This window comes from Staurois parvus, unplaced genomic scaffold, assembly GCF_062004578.1.
Source record: "Staurois parvus isolate SC_StPar_1 unplaced genomic scaffold, SC_StPar_1.0 ptg000120l, whole genome shotgun sequence".
NCBI classification, from domain to species: domain Eukaryota; kingdom Metazoa; phylum Chordata; class Amphibia; order Anura; family Ranidae; genus Staurois; species Staurois parvus.
In genome coordinates, this window is record NW_028317916.1 from 3,396,998 (window position 1) to 3,416,970 (window position 19,973).

General features: G+C 42.8%; 1 protein-coding gene across 4 annotated transcripts in view; it reads right to left on the reverse strand.

The window, feature by feature from the left end:
- Positions 1-10,549: 10,549 nt before the first annotated feature.
- Positions 10,550-19,973, reverse strand: part of ANKRD26 (ankyrin repeat domain 26) — a 124,650-nt gene continuing 115,226 nt past the window's right edge. For all 4 annotated transcript variants that reach the window (XM_089672102.1, XM_089672104.1, XM_089672103.1 and 1 more), the window contains 2 exons: positions 18,323-18,368; positions 10,550-17,286 (listed from right to left, as the gene is read on the reverse strand). In XM_089672102.1, coding sequence (XP_089528228.1) covers positions 17,138-17,286; positions 18,323-18,368 — 195 coding nt within the window. In that variant the 3' untranslated portion in view covers positions 10,550-17,137. The remainder of the gene's footprint in view (positions 17,287-18,322; positions 18,369-19,973) is intronic.

The following is a 19,973-nucleotide window of genomic DNA, read 5'->3' on the forward strand; positions in this document are numbered from 1 at the left end:
CTACCAGAGAATTCTGGGGTGCAATGTAAGGCCCAGTGTCAGAAAATTGGGTTTCCGTCAGAGGTCATGACTCCGTCAGCAGGACAATGACCAAAAGCACTCAAAAATGGTTTTAGACAAAGTGCTGGAGAGTACTGAACTGGCCAACAATGAGTCCAGATTTCAATCCCATAGAGCAGACATCACTAAATGGCGGACCGAGTCACTGTTCTATACGGACCCATGCAGTGCTGCCATTTTTAGGAGCCTTTTCTTCCCCCAGCTGTCTTGCGGTCATCCTCACAGAGCTGGGATTCAGGACAGTTCTGGAGGGTGGGAGCCGTCTGAGGTTAGCAGGTGATGGTTCCTAGGATGAAGGGCAGTCCTAGCAATCACTTTCCGTCAATCACTGTCTGTAAGGTAGGACAGTGGGGGGCGAAGTTAAAGGGACTAAGGACATTAGTGTGAAGGAGGGATGAGAAAAGTAATGTAAGGGGCTACGGACATTAAAGTGGGAGGGGCTGAAGACTGTAATGTGGGGCTGAGGCCAGTAGTGTGGGGGGCAAAGAAGCTAAGGATGATAATATGGGGGCTGAGGATAGTAATATGGGGGGGGGTCTGACCTCCAGATCGCCATCCAGTGATGTGCAGTGGGGATTGAAGACCCTGATGTGAGAACAGGTTCAAATCTGTACATGTGCACTTGGTGCCCATGTTGTGGGTAGGTCAGCACTACCTGCTAGAAACTTGAAGTCCCTGATCCTTTTTTTTTCAAGATCGCACCGCAGAAACGTGGTTTGGTGAACACAAAAAAGGGGCCTACATGAGAGTTGGACCTCTGATGCATGCAAATTTTACTGCCCAGACCTTGGTGAGGTTTGAATTCAATACCCTTGCCATAGAGCAACTGTGGAGAGATCTGAAAACAGCAGTTGGGAAAAGGAATCCTTCCAATCTGAGAGACCTGGAGCAGTTGGCAAAAGAAGAGTGGTCCAAAATTCCACTAGAGAGGTGTAAGAAACTCATTAATGGTTACAGGAAGTGATTGAGTTCAGTTATTTTTTTTCCAAGGGACATGCTACCAAGTATTAAATTGAGGGTGCCAAAATTTTTGTCCAGATCATTTATGGAGTTTTTTTTGGAATGTGTCAGATTTGGCTTTATGTCTCTCCACAAAAGAAACATGAAGATGACAAAAATAAACATTACCTAAACATTTTTAATTGCATCAAGTCTGGGCAAAGTGGAGAATTATTTGACAGAAATGCAGGGGTGGCAGTATTTTTAGCTATCACTGTATGCATTTTTTTCTGCGTTTTACCGAGTTTGTGCTGCATCTCTGATGTTCTTTGCACCTGTAAAAAAAGGATATGTAACAAAAAAATGCAGCAAAAATTTGTTTTTGACTCGTTTTTCATTTATTCCAACGGGGAGGTGTTTTTTTTTTTTACCTGCACTAAACATGCACTGTCATGTTTCACATAACTGTCATATTGACTGTCATATGCCTTTAAATGTTTTCAGTGTTTTTGTCTCTGCTCCTCCCTTTCCTTTAGTTTAGCTAATGTTGCATAGGTAAGCCCTCCCCCCTTCCCAGAGATGCATTGCAACAGCCTCATGGCAAGAAGCAGAAAAAGTATGTTCTGGCTCCTGGACTGATGTTACACGCAGAACTCGTGGTGGAGTTGCTAACAATAAGCGATGGGCTGTGCTGTTCACTTGCTTGAGCATTCGTGCAGTGCACATTGAAGTGATAGAATCAATGGACTCTTCTTGTTTCATTAATGCTTTCAGAAGATTTGTTTCTGTACGAGGACCTGTAAAGTTACTTAGATCTGACTGTGGGACTAATTTTACAGGAGCAGAAAAGAGTAAACATCTTGAATGGCAACAAGTGTAAATGAGAATTCAACCCACCTCATTCCTCTCACATGGGAGGCTCTTGGGAACACATGATTGTATTGCAAGAAAGATCCTGGACCCTATGCTACTGGACCAGAAAACTTCTCAATTTACTCATGAAGTCTTAGTCACTCTTCTTGCAGAAGTGTCTGCTATAATCAATGCAAGACCATTGGTCCCTGTGTCCTCAGATCCAGAGTTCCCAGTTTTGCTCACTTCAGCTACTCTTCTTACCCAAAAAATTGGAGTAGCCACTATTCCCACAGAGGAACTTGATTACCCTAACATTTACAAGCATCAATGGCGACGGGTTCAACATCTTGCTGATGTGTTTTGGAATCGCTGGAAGATGGAGTACCTTTCTAACCTTCAAAGTCGTAATAAATGGCAAACTAGCAAACCCAATCTACAAGCGAGAGACATAGTTCTTTTGAAGGAGACGGATTCCCATCGTAACCATTGGCCCATGGATCTTATTACAAAGACTTTGCCAAGTAACGATGGAAAGGTACGCAAGGTTGAAGTTAAAGACATCAAAGAAGGTTCATCACACTTTTACTTCAGGCCTATAAAGGAACTAGTACTTCTTTTGCCCAAAGAGGAAGACAAGTCATCAACCTGATTTAAAGGGAGGTGAGAAGGAATCGTGCATGTTGCTACCTTCCCCTCTGAATATGGACTTCCAGGTCTCAGCCTGGACTTTTAAGACCAACATCTGCATTATGCTTAATGTTTGCATTGTTTTCCCTTCCCTCTTGTTTTACAGATGTTCATGGAAAGAAATTTCATTATTATTTATATTGGACTTGAACTAAAATTCATTACTATAGAAATCATAGATTTTGATGGGGAGTGTCATGTTTCATATGACTGTCATATGCCTTTAAATGTTTTCAGTGTTTTGTCTCTGCTCCTCCCTTTCCTAGTTCAGCTAAGGTTGCATAGGTAGCCCTACCCCCTTCCCAGAGATGCATTGCAACAGCCTCATGGCAAGAAGCAGAAACAGTATGTTCTTTCGACCTATCGAATGTTTATTGTTGTAAGATTCTCTCAGTTTATGGAATAAACTTCACAAGATCTGCAAGATATCATTCTGATTGAGTCACTGAATGTGGACCCCAACTGAGGTTGAAGTTATCGCTATCTCATCACAACTGTAAGTTACAGAGATCACACTCAATGCTTAGATTGGACACAGAGAACATGCATCAAAAATCTAGCTTGTAGGACTTTGAAAAACGCAACAGATTTAATGGTCATGCTTTTTTCTGCTTATTTAATTCAGACATCATCATAGGTTGTACCTGGTTGCTGCAGTATTGTCAGTTCTGTATAGCAGTTCCTTTGCAGTAGCTGATTTCATTACACTACCAGTGGTGAGCATAGGAATCTCCATAAACTTAGCTGGGGTCTCCCTCATAGTATTTCCTCTTTTGTCTTTAACTGTTCTGTTGAATTAAGTTAACTCTATTTTCTCTGACAAATGAACAAGGCCACCAATATAAATTGCATTTTTTAAAATTCTTTACAGTGTAAGCGCAATTGCTTATTAAACTCATGTTTTCAGTTAAAAAAAAAAAAAAAGTGATTTATAAAGAAAATTTAAAAAAAATAAAAAAAATAACAGTCATCTCTAAACTTACCTGCTCTGGGCAATGGGATTGCACAGAGAGGCCCTGAACCTCCTTTTCTCAGGTCCCCCGCCAGTGCTCCAGGCTCATCTCTGTCCAGTGCCCCCACGGGAAGCTGCTTCCCATGGGGGCTCTCATGCGTGCTCATTCCTGACTCCGCTGCTGCATCAATTGACACAAACAGTGGGACTTGGCCCTGCCCCCCTACTCCCTCGTCACTGAAGTTGATTGACTGCTATCAATGTGCCCAATGAGGATGGAGACAGTGGCGTGAGCCTTTGCTATCGTGCATGTCGCTTGATCGGATTGGGCTCAGGTAAGAATAAAGGTGGGGGCTGGGGGGATCCTGCAGCAGAGAAGGTTTTTTACCTTAATGCATAGAATGCATTAGGGTAAAAAAAAACCTCATGGCTTTAGAACCACTTTAATTTAGGGCTCACAAACACAATATATTATTGGAATGCTCTGGTGGAAGTAGGCAGCTTTACAGCTACTAGAATCACTTTCACCAGAAAGCTAATAGTGGGCTTTATGAATGTTAACTTAGTCCTGAATGCTGCAGAAGCTGGGAGTGTGTGTAAATATAGAGAATGTAAGCCTTAAGTTGGTGACAGCAAAAGTGTTATTGACCAGAGGTCACCAGGTCATTGTAGGCTGCAGCAAGGATGAAAACTGTTTCTTGCAGTGAGGAACAATGATAGGAAGAAGCTATCTGATTCTTAAGGAAAAAAAGGGTGGGACAGAGCAAACAGTGCACATGCCCTATACTCCAGATGAGGCAGCAGTAATTCCCCAGCATATAACCCCTTCTTTCAGAGACTGATGAAATAAGAATAGAGTGGTAACTACAAAAGGTACCAAATATAGTTGTTTCCAATTTTCTGCTGTGTGGCTTTCTGAAGCGTCAATAGAGACAGGGCCCACCACGGCTTGATACCTTGAAAGCACTCTCGTGGCTAACAGTACCTAAAAGTCGGTATAGTGCTATAGGCTGAGCCCAGTGCCTGAAGGTTACAGTCCAACACTGCAATCTTCACTCCAACTGGGTCTAGGTATGCCTCTAAGGCGACACGAAGTACTCTTAGATTGTAAGCTCCAAGGAGCAGGGCCCTTTTAACCCTCTTGTATTGAACTGTATTGTTGCTGTATTGTCTCTTTATTTTGTAAAGCACTGAGAAAACTGTTGGCGCTATAAAAAATCTTGTATAATAATTAGCTGATCCGGATCAATGCACATTGAGATCAACGCAGCAGCCTGCAAGTCTTGATTGAAGAAAAAATATCTTGAGGGGAAAAAAAAGTAAAATGAAAAAAATATTTTAGTTTATTGGGGAGGTTTTTGGGGCACAGACAACAGTTCCTTTAGTCCACAGATCCACACCAGACACAGCAACACAGTAAAGTTCTTTGGGAGGCAATATGGAACAACAGGGGTATGGTAATCCACAGGCTTAATCCACATAGGAGGCTCCAGGCAGGGAAGGGTTAAGTCCAGGCAGGTTCACAGAGAGCAAGGGGTTAAGTCCAGGCAGGGGATAGATCGAGCCAGGCAGATTCACGGGGACAGCAGAAGATTTCTCCACAGTGCAGGGATTCCAGGCAGCACAGACAGTCCGGTCAGTCAGGGAGATGAGGAGGAGGATGGGGGATGGCCCTATGAGAGAAGCTGGCATGCAGTACAGACTCCTCTCACGCAGCCAGGAGAGCAGAAGGGTTTTTTTTTCCCTGCTCACCATTAAGTATAGAGCTGGGCGCCTTGTTGGAAACTGGAGACTTCCTGTCGGGTTACCATGGCAACGGGCCCTGTCTCCCAGGTCTCCGGAAAGATGTGCATGAGGGGGAAGGGAGGAGGGGTCCTGTTTGTGGATTCTTTCAGCAGGGGGCCAGACTGCAAGCGAGGTGGGTAAGGGGCTGCTGAGGGCTGCCTGTGTCAGGGACACGGAGGACTAGAAGTCCCAGCATGGACGGGACAGAAGAGTGAGGGGTGGGGGGGTGGCAGGCAGCAAGTCTAGAGGATGGGGGGGAAGGCTCCGTGACGCCTTCACTTAAAATGCTTTGGTCAGTACAACTGTGCAAGGTTTCTGTTACCCGCAGAGTCCAGCAAACGGTCGCTTTACAGGCAAGCCCAATGAGACTTCCAGTGCCAACATAACAAGGCCTGGGTACCAACCACTGCAAGAATGGATCAGAAATACAGATACTTAATCCCTACAGGGACCGCTGAGACCTGGTAATGTTTGTGAAGGGAGCTGCACATTCGTGACCATCGATTTCAGACACTGGCAAAAAAACTGATGCTCTCCTTGGGAGGTGGGCTTATATAGAGGAGGACATCCTGTCTTTGTTTGGCAGTGCCCATTAATCTATAGGTGGTGCATAACCCAAGTAGACATATTTATTAAGCCTGCTCTGGGTCCTGTGATGTAAGAATAAGAAAAAATGTTTAACTTTAACCACTTTGAGTGCAATTTACACACAAAAACATTTATTGTAAGAATTTGACAGCCTAATGCTAATAACAGCACATCTTCAACATTTTCTTTCCTCTCTGGTATTTTGCTTTCTGGAAGTTAAACTAGAAGAAAAATAAATACGTTTCTAAGCTAATCGGCAAAGAAAAAGATTTTAAAGAGTAGGACTCTCGCTTACTTGACTTCACTTACTGGGCTGCACTTATGCACTTTGGGGCTTGATAGAAAAACGCCACAGAGCCAGCACCCATTAGAGCAGGGGTCCTCAAACTTTTTAAACGGGGCCAGTTCACTGTCCCTCAGACCGTTGGAGGGCCGGACTATAGTTTTAAAAGAAAAAAAAAACTATGAACAAATGCGGACACAGTACAGGAGATGACTAGAGTCTGCGGACATACAACGACAGCGGGAATACTGGGCTGGCCGCTCCATAAGACGCACAGACATTTCCCCCCAAGTGTGTCTTATGGAGCAAAATAGTGCCCCATCATTGGTGTCAGTGGGAGGAATAGTGCCCCATCATTGGTATCAGGGGGAGGAATAGTGCCCCACCATTGGTATCAGTGAGAGGAATCGTGCCCCATCATTGGTGTCAGTGGGAGGAATCGTGTCCCATCATTGGTGTCAGTGGGAGGAATCGTGCCCCATCATTAGTGTCAATGGGAGGAATAGTGCCTCATCATTGGTGTCAGTGGGAAGAATCGTGGCCCGTCATTGGTGTCAGTTCGAGGAATAGTGCCCCATCATTAGTATCAGTGGGGGGAGGAATAGTGCCCCATTATTGGTGTCAGTGGGGGGAGGAATAGTGCCCCATCGTTGGGGTCAGTGTGGGGGATAGTGCCCCATCATTGGTGTCAGTGGGAGGAATAGTGCCCCATCATTAGTATCAGGGGGAGGAATAGTGCCCCACCATTGGTATCAGTGAGAGGAATCGTGCCCCATCATTGGTGTCAGTGGGAGGAATCGTGTCCCATCATTGGTGTCAGTGGGAAGAATCGTGCCCCATCATTAGTGTCAATGGGAGGAATAGTACCTCATCATTGGTGTCAGTGGGAAGAATCGTGGCCCGTCATTGGTGTCAGTTCGAGGAATAGTGCCCCATCATTAGTATCAGTGGGGGGAGGAATAGTGCCCCATTATTGGTGTCAGTGGGGGGAGGAATAGTGCCCCATCGTTGGGGTCAGTGTGGGGGATAGTGCCCCATCATTGGTGTCAGTGGGAGGAATAGTGTCCCATCATTGGTGTCAGTGGGAAGAATAGTGCCCCATCATTGGTGTCAGTGGGAAGAATAGTGTCCCATCTTTGGTGTCAGTGGGAGGAATAGTACGTCATTGGTGTCAGTGGGGGGAAATAGTGCCCCATCATTGGTGTCAGTGGGAGGAATAGTGTCCCATCATTGGTGTCAGTGGGAAGAATAGTGCCCCATCTTTGGTGTCAGTGGGAGGAATAGTACGTCATTGTGTCAGTGGAGGGGAATAGTGCCCCATCATTGGTATCAGTGGGAGGGATAGTGTCCCAACATTGGTGTCAGTGGGGGAAGGAATAGTGTTCCATCGTTGGTGTCAGTGGGGGGGTGGAATAGTGCCCCATCGTTGGTGTCAGTGGGGGGAGGAATAGTGCCCCATCATTGGTGTCAGTGGGGGGGTGGAATAGTGCCCCATCGTTGGTGGCAGTGGGGGGAGAAATAGTGTCCCATCATTGGTGTCAGTGGAGGAATAGTGCCCCATCATTGGTGTCAGTGGGAGGAATAATGCCCCATCATTAGTATCAGTGACACCAATGATGGGGCACTATTCCTCCCACTGACACCAATGAGACGTAATTTGCTGACCCCTACTCCAGCCTAGGTGCTACTGCAGCCAGCATACCTGGTTCAGCAGCACCATCAGCACAGCACACTTAGTGCCCCATCATTAGTGTCAGTGGGAGGAATAGTGCCCCATCATTGGTGTCAGTTCGAGGAATAGTGCCCCATCATTAGTATCAGTGGGGGGAGGAATAGTGCCCCATTATTGGTATCAGTGGGGGGAGGAATAGTGCCCCATCGTTGGTGTCAGTGTGGGGGGGGGGGAATAGTGCCCCATCATTGGTGTCAGTGGGAGGAATAGTGTCCCATCATTGGTGTCACTGGGAAGAATCGTGCCCCATCATTGGTGTCAGTGGGAGGAATAGTGTCCCATCTTTGGTGTCAGTGGGAGGAATAGTACGTCATTGGTGTCAGTGGGGGGGAATAGTGCTCCGTCACTGGTGTCAGTGGGAGGAATAGTATGTCATTGGTGTCAGTGGGGGGAAATAGTGCCCCATCATTGGTGTCAGTGGGAGGAATAGTGTCTCATCATTGGTGTCAGTGGGAAGAATAGTGCCCCATCTTTGGTGTCAGTGGGAGGAATAGTACGTCATTGTGTCAGTGGAGGGGAATAGTGCCCCGTCATTGGTGTCAGTGGGAGGGATAGTGTCCCAACATTGGTGTCAGTGGTGGGTGGAATAGTGCCCCATCGTTGGAGTCAGTGGGGGGGAGGAATAGTGCCCCATCGTTGGTGTCAGTGGGGGGGAGGAATAGCGCCCCATCATTGGTGTCAGTGGGAGGAATAATGCCCCATCATTAGTATCAGTGACACTATTGATGGGGCACTATTGACACTAGTGATGGGGCACTATTCCGCCCACTGACACGTAACTTGCTGACCCCTGCTCCAGCCTAGGTGCTACTGCAGCCAGCATACCTGGTTGCAGCAGCACCATCAGCATGGCACACTTACTTGTCAGCTGTCCTTCTTCACTCCGGCCTCTCACTCGATGTTCGCGGGGCCGCTCGGCTCCGCCTCCTCGCAGGTGATTGGCCGCCTGTGTGCCTTTCCTGAGCTACAGTTCTGGCGCCCAATCACCGGTGAGGAGGCGGAGCCGAGCGGCAGGAGTGAGGGAGTGGCCGGAGTGAATGAAGGAGCAGCGCTTCCTGGACTGGATCATCGTGGGACTGGGACCGGAGCCAGGTGAGATACAGCAGCCCCCTGCCCGCCCCTGTACTTAGTGTCCCTTCCTGTCCCGCCCCTGCTGGCGGGCCGGATAAATGGCCTCGACAGGCCGCATGTGGCCCGCGGGCCGTAGTTTGAGGACCCCTGCATTAGAGGAACCATGAGATATAGAATAGAACAGTACAACTGCGTTTAAAATGGTAGTAAACCACAAAAAAGTAAATTTAAAAAAAATCTCCCTGCAAGTTGAGAGCAAAATGTGCAGGTATGCATCGCATACTAGTACATTATGAAAGACTTACCTGAAAACAGCCCTTCAGCGGAGCGCAGTCATGGCTCTCCGAGGCTTTCATCTTCACCTGGTCTTACTTTTGGGTTCACAGGCAGCAGCCATTTGACTGGCCGAGCAGCAATGGCGCCAGTCCCGGACATGTGCGCTGGAAATTCAGCTGCGGCACAGCGTCCATTGAGAGCACATTGCGCATGCGCTGGTGACATCACCAACACTGCTACAGCAAATATCTCCTAAACGGTTCACCAGCACTGCTGCAGCAATTATCTACTAAACAGTTCACGTTTTTCCTCCAGAGGATGTACCCCCCTTCCTGATCCAGGCTTTTTTTGTGATACGGTGCGGTGTTACTTTAACTGACAATTGCGTGGTCATGCAATGCTGTACGTAAATGGAATTTATGTCCTTCTTTCTCCGCAAATAGAGCTTTTTTTTGGTGGTATTTGATCACCTGTACGATTTGTATTTTTGTGCTATAAACAATAAAAGACCTACAATTTTGAAAAAAAAACCCCAATATTTTTTTTTGCTATAAAACATATCCAGGAAAAAAAAAAAATAAATCATATTTCGTCATAAATGTAAGCCAATATGCTTATATGTTTGCTATATGTTTTTGCTAAAAAAAAAAAAATCTCAATACGTGTAAATTAATTGGTTTATGTGAAAGTTATAGCTTCTGAAAATGGTGGCAATCAGCGACTTGTAGCGGGACTGCGGCGGGCATTCTGACACTGGGGGGGAACTGACTAACTGCCACTGACATCCCAATGACACTAATACAGTGGTCCGTGCTAATAAAAAGCACTGACACTGTACTAATGACACTGGCAGGAAGGTGTTAACATCTGGGGTGATCAAAGGGTTAACGGTGTGCTGTTTCTTTTTTAATCCAAACTGTGTGTTGTTTAACATAATGTGCTGTGTGTTTTACTAGGGAAATATGCTGTTGTGTATTTTTCTGCTCTGCAAAGAAATACACAGCAGCATGTTACTGCTGGCAGGAAAGAGACCTGTGTCATGTGCTCCTGACCCAAAAGTGATAGGAAACCACTGAGAATCTTTAGTAAGAGCAAAAAGTAAGCACATTTTAATTTTTTTTTGCGGGAACTGTAGTACACACCCACATATTTCACATGATAACATTCCCCATGGACTTTTTCCTCTACTAACAGGAAACCATTCAGTCATTACCATTATGGTTTACAGATGATTTGGGCGATTTTGGAATTAAATCACATTAAAATAAGTGCTTACAAAATTCACGCTGTTGCACTGTAATAAGACAAAAAAATCCAGACAATCTGTATAAACCGTTTATTTGGTACTAACACAAGGTATATTTTTGTGACATTAAGATAGTATTCTTTTTACAGTAAATACAGAAGTGTTCTGTGTAAACTGAAGTCTTGTACCCATTTTCATGAAATTAATAAATAGAAAAATGTCCATTAAAAAATAGCATAGCAACTGTATCATTTCCTCTGTACTAAAATGTGTCAAAGAGACTGCTTAACCACATAGTTCCCATAAAAATCCGAAGCAGTCTACACTTAAGACAGTATGAGGCAGACAGTACCAAAGGTACACAGTACATTCTTATCCGTACCAAATCTTCAGCGACAAAAGCAAAACGGTACCGTCTTCACAGCAGTGTATTTTGAATAATAGTCATCTCTATAAAAATACATAGCAAATCTTTCTTGGCACTAACACTTTGGGTAAATACTGACACAGAATGAGCTAAATACACAATGGATAAACATTGGAATATACAAAAAATACAGTATATACATTAAAACGTTGAAAGGAAGCAAAATGGACCACACTGAACATACAGCGCATTAAAGACTGTACACATTTAGTTTGGTTTATATAAAGGGCCACAGTCAAAATACACTTGTCTTTCAAATGTATCTATACCCAAAACCTTTGTTTTGAAAAGAACGGGGAAAGGTTAGAGCCCCTCTCAGGGTCTACTGCTATCCCGGGCTCCTTAAAGAGTTATTCTCCCCATTTTCTGCTCTGGGGACAATGTTTAAACAGACAGAAGTGAGGGAAAAAAGACAACAATATGAAGCTGGCTGAAGTTCCAGCATTCTTATACTTAAAGTAGAACTAAAGCATTTTTTTAAATTTTGGATAGCACAAGAGAGGGTTATAACCTCTTTTTTATTATCTGCATCCCACTAGGGAGATTTCTCTTCACTTCCTGTCCCAAAACAGGAAGTGAGAGAAAATCCTTCCAAAGTGAGGGAATCCTGTGGTGTCAACAGGGTCACCAGAACTATTCTCCCCATTGGAAGATTGCTTTTCTGCTGTCAACTCAAAATGTGGATGTTTCTTTTACTTTCACTTTCAATGATAGTGGCAAATAGAGAGGATACATCTCCCAAATGGGGGCACATTTAGCAAAACAAAAAACAAACAAACTGACAAGGGTTCCAATTCCTCTCCTCTACTCAAAAATAAAAAAAAAACGGTTTTGCCTTTAGTTATGCTTTAAAAATATTTTTTACTTCTGCGTTACTGTTAAGACTTCCCTCCACTTCCTGTCTTGAGAACAAACCAGATAAGGAGTGAAGGGATCTCTCCAGCAGAACTTCCAACTGCAGTAAAACCTGCCAGGAGTACTAATCTTTCCCCACTCTACCCAAAACTTTTTCTTTCAGTTTTGTATACAGATTGGATGTATAAAGATGGAATAAATAGCCCACATATAATTTTTACAGATAACAGATTTGACAGGAACCCTATGATGTCAGATATCAACAGCTCTGCAAACGCAAAGTATAAATGTTAAACTTTTTTTATTCCCTTCAACTCAGAAATTAATGCTTTGGGTTTAAACAATTTTTGGAACATAGTGATATTTCAAACTAACTGTTCTCTTTAATTTGTATCACACATGTCTTTAATCCTGTAATCTGTCAGCCTATTGAAATGGAGATAAGTAGTTATTTTGTTTGGTATCACTGTGCATACCACACTGAACATGAACCAGAGAAAGCAAGAGAGCTGTCGAAGGAGATCAGAAAGAAAATAGTAGAGCACCATGTCAAAGATAAAGGTTATAATACCTAAGCAGCCTGAGGTGTGGTTACAGTTGCAAATACATTTAAGCAGTTTAAGATCCATGGAGTATAGCCAACCTCCCAGGACGTGATTGCAAGGGAAAAAGCAACCCCTCAACTGAACAGAAGGATAGTGCGACTAGATTGCAAACAGTTCCAAAAAGATAAAAGCTGAACTCCAAGGTCAAGGTACTATACATCTGTATATGACTGCACCATCCCAAGGTTTTTGACTGACAGCGGGCTCAAAGGAAAATGGAAAATATAAAAACCCTGAAAGAATTTGCTAAAATGCATACTGACAAGCCACACTGAGTCTGGAAAAATGTCCTTTGCACAAAATCTCCAGTTTCGTCTCCTCTGTCCAGTCACATCAGCTATACTGTATGATCACAGACATTTTCAAATAAAAGAACACTACCTACTGTGAAACATGCAGGAGGATTGGATATGTTTAGGGGTGTCTTTGCTACATCTGACACAACGTGTCTAGAGTTCATTGTGCCCTGCACAGATTCAAAAGACTATCAAGGAGTTGCAGGTCATAGATCCTCCAACAGGATAATGACCCAAACCACACAGCTAAAAGCACAGAAGAATGTCGCACTGAAGTGGCCTTCTATGAGCCCTGATAGGAGTCCTTTTGAAAGAGCTAAAACATGCAGCCTTGAGAAGGAACCCTTCAAACCTCTTCTTGAGTAGCTTACTCAAGAAGAGTTGGACAAACTCCCTATTGGCAGGTGCAGAAGCTACAAAATCATCTGATTGCAGAGACTGCCCATAAAGGGAGTGCCAAAAAGTATTAGGGTAAGGGTCTCATCATTTAAAATATTTTTTTAAAAAATAAAAAAAAGAAATCAGACTTTGCTTTTGATTTAACATGGAAAAAACTATGATGGATGCCAACTAATTTTGTTTGTTTTAAGTTTTTTCAAAGACCAAATTTTAGGTTCTTTTTTCTTGGAAGGGTACCAACAAATTTGTCCAAGTCTGTATCAGAGATAATGGGGTTAAGAATCTTCACTCAAGATTATGTAAATATTCACTTCAATTAGTATGTGAAAAGAAATTTCCTGTTTGCTTTATATACCCAATCATGGTATTTATGGTTGGAACTGGATGGACTTTTGTCTTTTTTCAGCCAGACTATGTAACTATGTGCAGATGAAATAAGTAAACACCAATTTGCTTCTGACATGATTGGATAAAAGATTGTTTACACAATTTGAGTAAAGAATTACAAATCCTTTTACGAACATCAATGGACAGAATTAACAAAGAGTTGTGCAAGATCAAGCTGCTCTACTCTTCTAAATTTAGAACACAGAGCAGATGCTGCTCCTAATTAACAAAAGAGGTGTTAATCAGGAGCGATCTGTTTTTTGTTCTGAAAGGCACACCACACAGGACACAGAATGGAGAAGATGGAGATGCATGTTCCAATCTCTCTGCCAGTCCTGCCCCCCTTCCTCCCCAGTTCGGCTCAGAGCAGAGGGAGGAGGAGGCTTGTTAACCCTAAGCACTCTCTGCTCGTGTAGTGTAAGCACTGCACAAGCAGGAGGGATGTGAGCCATCTGATGGCAACTCATATGATAAAGTCACAACTGGTGGGAATCTGCAGCACTTTTCTGTATGGAAAGCAGCCGTATTCCCTTTGTTAACCAGGTGCACGCCGAGGAGGCTTGTTAACCCTAAGCACTCTCTGCTCGTGTAGTGTAAGCACTGCACAAGCAGGAGAGATGTGAGTTATCTGATGGCAACTTATATGACAAAGTCACAAGTGGTGGGAATCTGCAGCACTTTTCTGTATGGAAAGCAGCCGTATTCCCTTTTTAACCAGGAGCACACCAAAGAGGCTTGATAACCCTAAGCACTCTCTGCTCGTGTAGTGTAATCACTGCACAAGCAGGAAGAATGTGAGCTATCTGATGGCAACTCATATGACAAAGTCACAACTGGTGGGAATCTGCAGCATTTTCTGTATGGAAAGCAGCCGTATTCCCTTTGTTAACCAGGTGCACACCGAGGAGACTTGTTAACCCTAAGCACTCTCTGCTCGTGTAGCGTAAGCACTGCACAAGCAGGAGGGATGCGAGTTATCTGATGGCAACTTATATGACAAAGTCACAAGTGGTGGGACTCTTCAGCACTTTTCTGTATGGAAAGCAGCTGTATTCCCTTTGTTAATCAGGTGCACAACCTGTGCTAATTTCTATTTCACTCAGAAATAGAAACTGGTGCAAACAGATCTTGAACAGGTCTATCTGCTCTGTTAATTTGGCGCATGCCACTTCTGACAGCTTCTTACACTCTGATAATAGTACAGAGAGCTTGGTTATTTCCCCAGAATATGTCATATAATTTAGGGTGTCTTTCCCTGCTGTTAAAGGGAAAGTATAATGTATCTTCTATGAGCACAAATAATTAGTTATTACTGCAGTGTAAAGTAAATTCTGATGAGACTTTTGTTTAATTTGCAGTGGTAGTAAATATTATTTGTTAACTAGGCACTAAATGCAGGGTGGACTAGCTGCTACAATGGCTCCCTAACTGCTTAAAGCGACTGTTGCAGAACAAAATCAGAATAAGAGCTGTCTCTACAAAGGCGAAAAGAAATACTTACTGCTGCCTATACTGCCTAACACCTGTGTTCTTTAGAGAAGGTGGGGTCAGTGGCAGAAACCACAGAGCACCATAGGGGAGATTTCAGGGGATGCATCAGAGTGGTGTGTGGTGGCATGGGCAGTTGGAGAGGTAAATATTTTGTTTCTTCTTTGCAGGGAACCGTTTTTATTATGTAACTGTTGAGGATAGATATTAGCCGCACTTTGTTTTCAATGAATTGTTCCATTCAGAATTCCATTGTGAGAAGGAGCATTAACCACTTGCTCTCCTGAGGATTTACCCCCTTCCTGACCAGGCCATTTTTTGCGTTACGGCGCTGCGTTACTTTAACTGACAATTGCGCGGTCATGCAACACTGCACCCAAATTAAATTTGTGTCCTTTTTTCCCACAAATTGAGCTTTCTTTTGGTGATATTTGATCGTTTATGTGTTTTTTATTTTTTGCGCTATAGAAAAAAAAAAAAAATTTTTGAGAAAATAAACAATATTTTTCACTGTTTGCTATTAAATATGTCCAGTAAAAAAAATGTAAAAAAAAAAAAATCACATTTCGTCATAAATTTTTAAATTTTTTACATTTTTACCAGTAATGGCGGCGATCAGTGACTTATAGCAGGACTACGGGAGCATTCTGACACTGGGGTGAACTGACTTGGTATCGCTGACATTCCCAGTGACACCAATACTGTGATCAGTGCAAATAAAAAGGACTTACACTGTACTAATGGCACTGGGCAGAAAGGGGTTAACATCTGGGGCGATCAAAAGGTTAACTGTGTGATGGGTGTGTTTTACTATGGGGCTGTGTCTGTGTGCTTCACTGTAAGCACACTGCTTTGCATGGAGTGTGCAGGAGCTGACAGGGAGGAGAACTGTTTTGTTTACTAACAGTTCTCCCCCCGTCGGAGATCCTCGGCAATCACCAGGCGCCAGCGAGTAATCACTGTCCGGGACCCGGTGATTGACAGCCGCATGCGCCCCCCTACCCGGAATTACAAAATCATGTATATATACATGGTTTTGTGCACCCGTGCCGCCCTGTAGCAGTATATCTGCTACAGGGTGGTCGGAAAGCTGTTAAAGACCAATTACAAATAAAACATGTTTTAAAATTTTGGATAGATTAGGAAAAGTTAGAATCCCTATCAGGTTTTCATTGCGGTTTGTGCCCCCATTAAGATTTCCACTCACTGCCTGTTCTGTCTGACAGGACACAAAGTGAGAGAACAGCTTCACAACAAGGACACAAAATAGCAATGCAAAATGTTTTGGCTTTTAAAGAAAACTTTATTGAGAGAAGTATGGAGGATACCATTGCTGATTTCTCATTCAGACAATGCTTAGCTCTCATGCTGACCATTTTACCTTCACTGACCTGGAATGTGTAAACATGTATGGACTCCTTTCTGCATATGTTTTCTTGTTCTGAGTCAGCAAGTTTGAAAATATTGAAACCAGCATAGCAGCCAGGCAACTAATATTTTCAGAAAGAAGTCAATAATGGCAGGCCCATATTTCTCTTCGGAAAGGTTTACTTTAAAGCGCAAACACGGGTGTATCATTGCGAGGCGGGAAGCAGAGTCTACATATATCAAAAGCAAAATGGCTGCTTCCCTTCATACAATTAAAAACCATAGACTAATTTTTTTTTTTACAAAGATAAACCCATACTGGCAAGATTATTTACATCAAGCAAATCTTTTACAGGAGTACCTAAAAGTCATTGAAAAACAATATAGTCCCTTTAGCCTGCAGTAAGTGTGCAAAAAAATGCTGCTTGTTGTCAGGTTTATCCACTATAAAGTGAACAGGTCCCCTAAAATAACCTCTGGGATGTATTATGTATTTTGTATGTTTCATTAGCTATGTAGTGATGCTTCCCAAATGTAGTTGTACCCTAGCGCAACATCAACCATATTATGAAACACTATTCTGAGTAGACACTTAGTCAATAGTAGTGGCTCAATGGAAGGAGTATAGTAAAATACAATAAATATATAAATAATAAAAACAAAAAAACTATTCATCACAGTTCTGTTAAGTACTTAAGTGATGTGATTTGAGTGCAGGTGCAATGTGCATCTTTGCAAACCAGATGGCTGGCTAAGAAAGCATAAAAATATTTTCACATTAACATTTAGAGAAGACTTTCCTGTAAACAATTTCAAGTTTAGGATATTCTAGTAGTGTTTAAATTTTGTAATTTTTCTTCAAGACCTCCAGATACTGCTGTCTTGCTTGGGAAACAAGGTCCTGGTCATTGCTTAGGTTTCTCATGGAACCAGCTGTTGAACCCACAGGAGAGACTCTGGCACATCCGGTATCCAGCTCTGCATTGGCTTCAAACACAAAGAGAATTATTAAGGTACAATCCTTTGGGGAAAATACTACTTAGAATAACAATTGACAGCAGTTAATTTTAAAGTCAAATTTCAATTTAGTTTTAGTCAGTCTTTTGACTAAAATGCCATTTTTGTTTTAGTCGGATTTTAGTCATCTGAATTGTTTTAATTTTAGTCGACTAGAATCTCCATTACATTCCAGTAATCTCCAGGCAGCAGGCACAGAGGGAGCCTGTGTCTCTCAGCCAATACAGCTTGCCGAGAGATAGGGGGCTAGAGCTTTAACAGACGAGCTGCGAGGAAAGCAGAATTTCAGGTGGGTAAATGTCCGTCTTTCACATTTTCGTTCGTTGGTGAAAACTGGAACTGATTTTCTTCATAGCTTTTGCCAATTGACTTAATTCTAATTTTATTTTTGTTTAGTTTTCATCACTGAAAATATGCAGCTGACAAAACCTATGACGAAAATATTTTCATCAAGGATATTAACACTGATTGGCAAGTGAATAAATCCTAATATAAAGTTCTGATTTACCTTTTTCTGAATGTTGTGCTGCTGCTTTGATTCAAAAAGTTCCAGTCATCAGAGCAGCAGCTTTAAAAGTATTCACTGTGCTGACCTCACCCTCCCTATAGGATCTCCTACAATGGAAGTGCACCAGGGCAGGGGATCATCTTCATTATAACACAAGTTTCCTAACTGGAAGTTTTCCTTCTATCCCTTTATATACTAACTTTCTTTGATTAAAATTTAATAAAATGATTTCTTGCAATATCCAAACTCCCTATGTTATTCCATTCTGGATTATTCCTGACTAGATTTCATGGGATGATAACAGTTAATGCTTCATGTATTTACCAACATATGCAACTTGTGCATCTGACTGGTTAAGCTACGATAAAAGTTACCAATCTCATTAGCATGCTCTAGTAGTAGTGTGTGATGTTCTGTCTTCAAGTGTCTATGAAGGATTTAAACATTTTTTTCGACACAGCAACTAATAATCTGTTTTGAAAAAATGGGTTGTTGTACCTTGGTCCAATTCTTTAGTGATGTTCTTTTCCAGCTCCTGCTGCATCTGGAATACATATATGCACTGCTGGTGAGCATCAACAACCTAACGCACACCGTATGCACAACTATAAAACAAGGTTTACATTCATCGCACAAAGGTCAGTTCAAATGCACCCTTTTGTTAAAAGGGGTTTATATTTGCCAAATAACTGCACAGATCTGTTTGCATGCGTCACTTTTGTCTGTAGGGCTTCAAATCGACCTCCTGCCTTTTTTTTTTTCTTGTTTTGGATAGCAAAGGGGATGGTTAGAACATCTCATCAACCAGTTGCCCTCCACCCTATAGCAGAAATACTGCTACAGGGCGGCAGCGCTGCGCAAAATCACGTATATATACACATGATTTTGCATTTCCAGGCAGGGGGCATGCGTGCACGCCACCCTACCTGTGCTGCAAATGATGGCTACAGATGTTGATCACCGGGTTCCGGCTGGAGAATCCCCGCCGGCATCCTGCAATCACCGAGAAACCGGGGAGAGATCTGTGTGTAAACAACACAGGTCTCTCTCCTGTCAGCAGTAACATGCTGCACAGCAGAGAAATACACATCAGTATATTTCCCAAGTAAAATACACACAGCCCACACAATAAAACAGCACACAGTTAACCCTTTGATCGCTCCATAGGTTAACCCCTTCCTGCTCAGTGTCGTTAGTACAGTGTCAGTGCTTTTTAGTAGCACTGATCACTGTATTACTGTCATTGGGATGTTAGTGGCAGTTCCCGCTAGTGTCAGAATGCCCGCCGCAGTCCCGCTATAAGTCGCTGATCGCCATCATGTAGCAGAATACATTTTGGCCTAAATTTATGATGAAATTAGATTTTTTTAATTTTCTTACTGGATATGTTTTATAGCAAAGTCAAAAATATTGTTTTTTTTTTCAAAAATTATCAGTCTTTTTTTGTTTATAGCACAAAAAAATTAAACACGCAGAGGTGATCAAATAGAAATGAAAGAAAGCTCTATTTGTGGGAAAAAGTTAAAGTAACGCAGCACCGTAACGCAAAAAATGGCCTGGTCAGGAAGGGGGGTAAATCCTCTGGAGAGGAAGTGGTTAATGAAACAGACAATAGTAAGGTAATAAGGTAACATACATTGAAGACTAAGTATGCAGCTCAGCGTGTGCACAGAATCTTTTCATGCTGGTGACCTTCAGGGTAATTATTTACAATTGCTCTGTTTTTTTGCAAAGCCAAATTCTGCTAATATATATTAGATAAGCACTGGCTTTTTGAAAAATAACATGCCTATAATGCATTCAAATGGGAAGCAAATGACCCCCATTATCTGAAAACCAATAGGGCTATTAGGTGGCCTTTGGAAACTAAAGAAAGGACAGACATGCAGGCACAATCCGATCACTACAGGTATATTGCCCCTCTGTGAGGCAAGCATTCCTGTTTATGTCTATGGAGTTAGCAGGGGGTGGAAATAGGAGTATGGGGCAGGCAGATGGTGCTAGCGCAGCTTATCTCAGGACAAAGGGCTGCCAAGAGGTTTCTGTTTCACCCTAGTGAGTGATGGCAGGAGATAATCACCCAATCTGGCTGTAATTAGAAATCCTCTCCTCCAGTACAAGCATGGGGTTTATATTTCAATTTTGATGG